The sequence below is a fragment of the Sciurus vulgaris genome (assembly GCF_902686455.1).
Source record: "Sciurus vulgaris genome assembly, chromosome: 9".
Lineage (NCBI taxonomy): Eukaryota > Metazoa > Chordata > Mammalia > Rodentia > Sciuridae > Sciurus > Sciurus vulgaris.
Window position 1 is genome coordinate 47,470,102 of NC_136469.1, and position 6,000 is coordinate 47,476,101.

Below are 6,000 nucleotides of genomic sequence, written 5' to 3' on the forward strand. Positions count from 1 at the left end.
TTCCAGTGATATTTTATAACAGTAGAAGCAAATACATAAATGAATTCCCCTTTGTTTTAAAAAAAGGTAACATACTATGCATGTTCTTCTGTTTGCTTTTCCGCTAATCTACTAATGCCTTTTTAAATGTGAAGTATATTTTTATTTGGGGAAATTTTAAAAAGGCAAATAAAATATAGACTGAAAAAATGATTTAGTCACCAAGTAAAATAATATTAAAAGGTTAAGATGAATGAACTAGATCCATATAGATAGTTCTCAAAAATATAGTGGATGTTGAAAGAAGCAAGGTGCAAAGGGATACTTATTGAAAATGCCATTTATGTGAATTTCAAAAGCACATCAGATTATATATATATACACACACACACACATATATATATTGTTTATAGACACATGTAATACACAACATATAAAAGTGCATGGGAATGCTACAAAATAAATTCAGGACTGGGATCATTTCTGGGGAAGTGGTAGAAGAAATAATGTGGGGGAGACTTAGCTGTATATGTCATACTTTATTTCTAAACCAAAGAGAGTTGTGAAACAAACATGACCAAATGCTATTATCAAATTTGGTTGCTGGGCACATGGATGTCATATTACTTTATTTACTTTTCTGTATATGTAAGCTAGTTCAGAATTAATTAAAAGTAAAGAAATAAGCAATATCTACTACTCATTATAGAAAGTGTTAAACTACAAAAAAGTAAAGATAAAAATAATGCACCTTGCCACTTGAAAACAAAAACCTTTGTAATATTTTAGTATTTTTCTCTTTTCTCTTTTACCCTAGGGCTATATGTGAATATCAAATGTATGCATTTTAACGCAGTTGAAACCATACAAAATAAATATAATTTCTATTCTGCCTTTTTAAATTTTCTATTATACTAAATCATTCTCCCTTGTCATTACTAGTTTTGTAATCATTTCTGTTGTCATAGGATCACTAAATATTATATGGTGCAGATATACCATTATTCAGTCTCTTCTCTAACATTGAACATTTGGTTATTCCTATTACAAATAATGATCCTTTGAGCATTTTTATATGTAATGATTTTTGTCACAGGTTTCACATGCCTACTGACTTGGACTTATAAACGTAGACATATCTATGCCCCACAGAGTAGTGAAGATTGATATCTTATGTGTTTTTCACCCTGGAAGATATTTTGTCCATGCAGTCATCAATATTGTTTTAATTATACAAATATTATTAGAGTTCCATGTAAATGTTCAGTATATTCTAACAACTCTGCAGAACTTTTTGCAGTTAAAGGACATGATCCAGAAGATTGCTAAAATGGGTGAGATTTGAATATTATGATGAATTAATGAAATTTGAAACATTTTTGAAGATTCTGAATGAAAAAAATGGCTCTATTCAAAGAGGAAAGTCAATAAATAAATTATCAATAACATTTTTTAATTTTTAAAAAGATCTTTTAAAATTTTACTATTAGGTTTATTCCAGCATGTTAGATGGCAAACTTTTAGATAAGTTGAAGATTTGATGTGTTTGATGTTTTATAATTTTATGGTATAATAGTTTACCATGAATTTATTTTTTATTTTTCTTTAGTGCTAGGATTAAACCTGAGCCACACACATTGCTAGACAAGCCCTTTACCACCAAACTAGATCTCCTAATAACTTCTTTAAAAATATTTTTATCTGTGGTATATTGTATCATGTTGTAATTCATCCTCTAAGACTATAATATAGTGATACTTAAAAATGTTTAAACATTAGAAGTTTTGAGAGAAAAAATGCTCTATTTTGATTTATTTTTCTGCATTTAAACTTTGTAGGGTCACAAGCCAATTCTGTTGAGAACCCAATACCGTTGTCATCCTGCAATCAGTGCTATTGCCAATGATCTATTTTATGAAGGAAACCTCTTGAATGGCATTTCAGAAACAGAGAGGAGCCCTTTATTGGAGTGGCTACCCACGCTATGTTTCTATAATGTTAAAGGACTGGAACAGGTAAATGATATTAGTGTTGATGAGAGTCAACACAATTTAGTCTTTTGGTTTAATTTTGTTGTTTGTAGGTTTACTTGGTCTTTCCATAGCCTTTCTGGGAAATATAATTTAGGCTCTTTCTTATTCTAGATTGAAAGAGATAACAGCTTTCATAATGTGGCAGAAGCTGCTTTTACCCTCAAGTTGATTCAATCATTGATAGCAAGTGGAATTGCCAGCTCAATGATTGGAGTGATAACATTATACAAATCCCAGATGCACAAGGTTTGTGTTACATATTTTATTTGTCACATGTTAAATATTATAGTTATATATTACAGTATTTAATATTACATTTGTAGTAGTTTGGTTTGGTGCTTAAAAAATTTTTGTGACTGTAATTTATGTACTAAAAAGAAACATTCTGATTTTTTTTCTGGCCTGGTATTTTTTCTGCATGATTAAATGTAAACCTAACAAGGTTTAATTAAATTCAGTTTACAGCTGTTGGGGCAAAAATGCAAATAAACAAATTAGAGGGAAGAAAATATGGCGTATGCTTTGTGTTTTGAGACAGATGGGATTGAATCTCTGTTTTCCAAAATGTTCTCTCATGATTACTGTATTTATCAGTAAATCAAGGGAAGATACTAGATATTAATGTACACCCGAGCCAATTACTTCTAAGGAGAATTTTATTTTCGTATTTTTTTTCATTGTTTGCTTATTTATGAGCTCTAAATTAGCATATCCAAATGAGTTTCCTAACAATTGAAGTCATTTCTCTCTTTTGTTTCATTATTAACATTGTCATTTATCTATCATTTTAGAAACTATCTAGCCAAGTCTATGTAAGTCACAAAAGAGAAATGTTAGTTTAATTAAGGTGGTGGCTGTGAGTAGGTCTGAAGGTTTACCTTTTTTATTGTCTCTGCATTACATGAGTTCTGTCTTCTTTTCTCCACAGCTCTGTCATTTACTCAGTGCTGTGGACTTTGACCATCCTAATATTAAAAGTGTGCAGGTGTCCACAGTAGATGCTTTTCAGGGAGCCGAAAAGGAGATCATTATTCTTTCCTGTGTAAGGACAAAACAAGTAGGATTCATTGATTCAGAAAAAAGAATGAATGTTGCATTGACCAGAGGAAGGAGACATTTGTTGATTGTGGGAAATTTAGGCTGTTTGAGGAAAAATCGACTATGGGGGCATGTGATCCAACATTGTGAAGGTAAAATAGAAGTGTATTTCTTTTAAGCATTTTGAATTAAAATTGACTGTTTTGGGTTAATGCTTGGGGTGGTGTGGGCAGGAATAGCTCTGGATTTGTCATTGTGGGAGAGGACTGGCATAATATGGAGACCACTATAAGATAAAGAATATTGTCTCATGTTTTGTATCTTTTTAAGGAAGCAAAAATGGATTGCAGCATGCAAGCCAGTATGAACCACACCTGAACCAGCTCCTTAAAGATTATTTTGAAAAACAAGCAGAAGAAAAAGAGAGGAAGAAGACTGAAAAAGAAAAATCTAAAGATAAATCTCATTCATAAAAAGACATAGTTTAGGAATTTTGTATTTACGTAAATTCAGATTCATTTTCAAAACTTTTGTTATATAAAAATTTTATCATATCTAAAATAGGCAGATGTTTTGTTTATAAAAGAAATAAATTTTGACAAGGTGTGGTGATGCATACCTGTAATTCCAGGGCCTTGGGAGGTTGAGGCAGGAGGATCATGAGTTCAAGGCCAGCCTCAGCAATTTAGTGAGGCCCTAAGCAACTTAGCAAGACCCTGTCTTAAAATAAAATATTCAAAGGGCTGGGGATGTGGCTCAGTAGTTAAGCCACCCCTGTGTTTAATCCCTGGTACCCAAAAAAAAAAAAAAAAAAAAAAGGAATTTTGGAAGGAGTAGGGGGAAAGCCTTCCTGGGGAATGCCAGCACACTTCAGAAATATGTAAATATCTCAGAAGTTCATTTGTTGCACACATCTGCACAATCAAATATACCAACACACCCCCTTTCTGAATTCTGTATCCTTATAATTTAGAAATACACCAACCACCATTTTAAAAATAAAGACATTCACAATTATACTTTGGTTTTTTTTTTGGTTCCTAGGGATTGAACTCAGGGATGCTTGACCATTGAGCCACATCTCCAGCACTATTTTTTATTTTATTTAAAGATAGTCTCACTGAGTTGCTTACTGCCTCGCTTTTTCTGAGATTGATCTTGAACTCTTGATCCTCCTGCCTCAGCCTCCCGAGCCACTGGGATTATAGGCATGTGCCACTGTGCCCGGCTTTTTTCTTTTTTCCTTTTTCTAATTCGTAGTATAATTACAACAGGTCTTTCAGAATTGCTTCTGGGATAAACCTTTCCATTCTTTCTAGTTCACTTTTGCATAGTCACTGTAATAAGCCCTCTTTTGCATCATGCACTTTAGAAGAAAAAAGAAGTAATGGCAATATGAGGGGAACCAGGGAAAAATGAAAATTGCTTAGGCCCTGTTCCTTTGCCTTCTCCATTCCCTTAGCTCATGGTGGAGATTTGCATCTTCAGGCTTCCTTCCTCTCTGGGTAGACCTGTCTCATTCTGGATATGATATTGGTGGTTTTGTCTCCAGTTTTCCTCTCTTCCATCCTGGAAAAGAGACTATTAGAATTTGGTTACAGAGTGTTATCCCAAGATGTAAGGTCTACAGCAGCAGGCCTGTTGATACGTAGGGGTCAGAGCATACACAGTGATGTTGTCTCATTCCCTGTCCATCAGAGCCAAAACTTTCACTCATTCCTTTTACCTGGGACTGTTACAACAAAAGTGGGGTGAAGGATAAGAGTGCTCATTTTCTTATATCCTTTAAACATCCAGTAAGAAGCAAAGGATCTACAGGCTCATCTACTTTTTCTTCTTAGAGATTAATAAATCAAAACATTGTTCTGACTGGATAGTGTTGACTGTTCCAGAGGTCTTTAATTTATCATATATTTTGAGTGAAAACATACTGAGCCCTGAATATTAGTATGTCCTTTATTTATATTTTTTAAGAAGAAAGACTTTCACATTTGACATAAAAATGTCCCCAAACCCACACTAACACATTTTTTGTGTCTTTCACCCTAAATTTCAAGGTTGGATAGACACAAATTGAACTTTAAGAAGTATACTATTCAATAAACAATCAAAATGTAAAGTTTCTAACGATTTTTACAAAATACTCAAAGTAGTAAGCCAGTTTTACAATGATAGCCATTAAATAGCTATAAATAAAAATCTTGAAACACTACATCTTGTGTTCAATACATGATAGGATTATATAAGAATGTTCTGAAGCTGTTGTAGAAAAAGTCTATTTATGAATCACATATGGAAACAATAAAATTTCTTCAGTTGCCTTTATATAGTATATGTTTTGGGTTTTGGGTTTTTTCAAGATTTGTTCACAAACATCACGCTGATGCCTGGTGAGGGGACAGGTATTTCCCCCAATTCATAATGATTAATAAAAAAGATCAGAGAAATTGAAGTGATCTTCCTGATCTTCCACAACCAGTATGAGGCAAGGCTGGAACTCAAGCTAATCCAACTTGGAGGTGAAGCTACAATTCACCGCCTGCATTCTAATTCCCTTTACTTATCAAGGGTGAAAGACACAGAAACCAAAAATCTGACAATCCTCTTTGACCTAACTAGACTCATGTTTTGATAATTTACCTCATTTAATTTAGGATTTAATAATCGATTAACAATTTGTTTGAAAAATGCATATAACAAATATTTTTATTAAAGAATATGCTCTTTGAAGACCTTTGAAGATCTACATTTGCTACTAGATATGGTATGCTACTTAATGCAAAAAATTATTATTTTAAAATTTTATTTTTACTTTCATTATTAATTTTAATTTTTTTATTTTACAGTGCTAGGGACATTATTTCAAAATTAGAGTTACTTTTGGAAAATAATAAAGTCTGAGGTTATGAAGCTCAGCTTAAAACTTCAAAATAAAACATGACTTTAGGCT

At 32.5% G+C, this 6,000-nt stretch overlaps 1 protein-coding gene across 2 annotated transcripts in view; it reads left to right on the plus strand.

Annotated features, from left to right (window-relative positions):
- ZGRF1 (zinc finger GRF-type containing 1) overlaps positions 1–3,605 on the plus strand; it is an 83,971-nt gene extending 80,366 nt beyond the window's left edge. For both annotated transcript variants that reach the window (XM_079154624.1, XM_079154623.1), the window contains 4 exons: positions 1,818–1,994; positions 2,124–2,258; positions 2,941–3,202; positions 3,381–3,605. In XM_079154624.1, coding sequence (XP_079010750.1) covers positions 1,818–1,994; positions 2,124–2,258; positions 2,941–3,202; positions 3,381–3,523 — 717 coding nt within the window. In that variant the 3' untranslated portion in view covers positions 3,524–3,605. The remainder of the gene's footprint in view (positions 1–1,817; positions 1,995–2,123; positions 2,259–2,940; positions 3,203–3,380) is intronic.
- Positions 3,606–6,000: the final 2,395 nt, after the last annotated feature.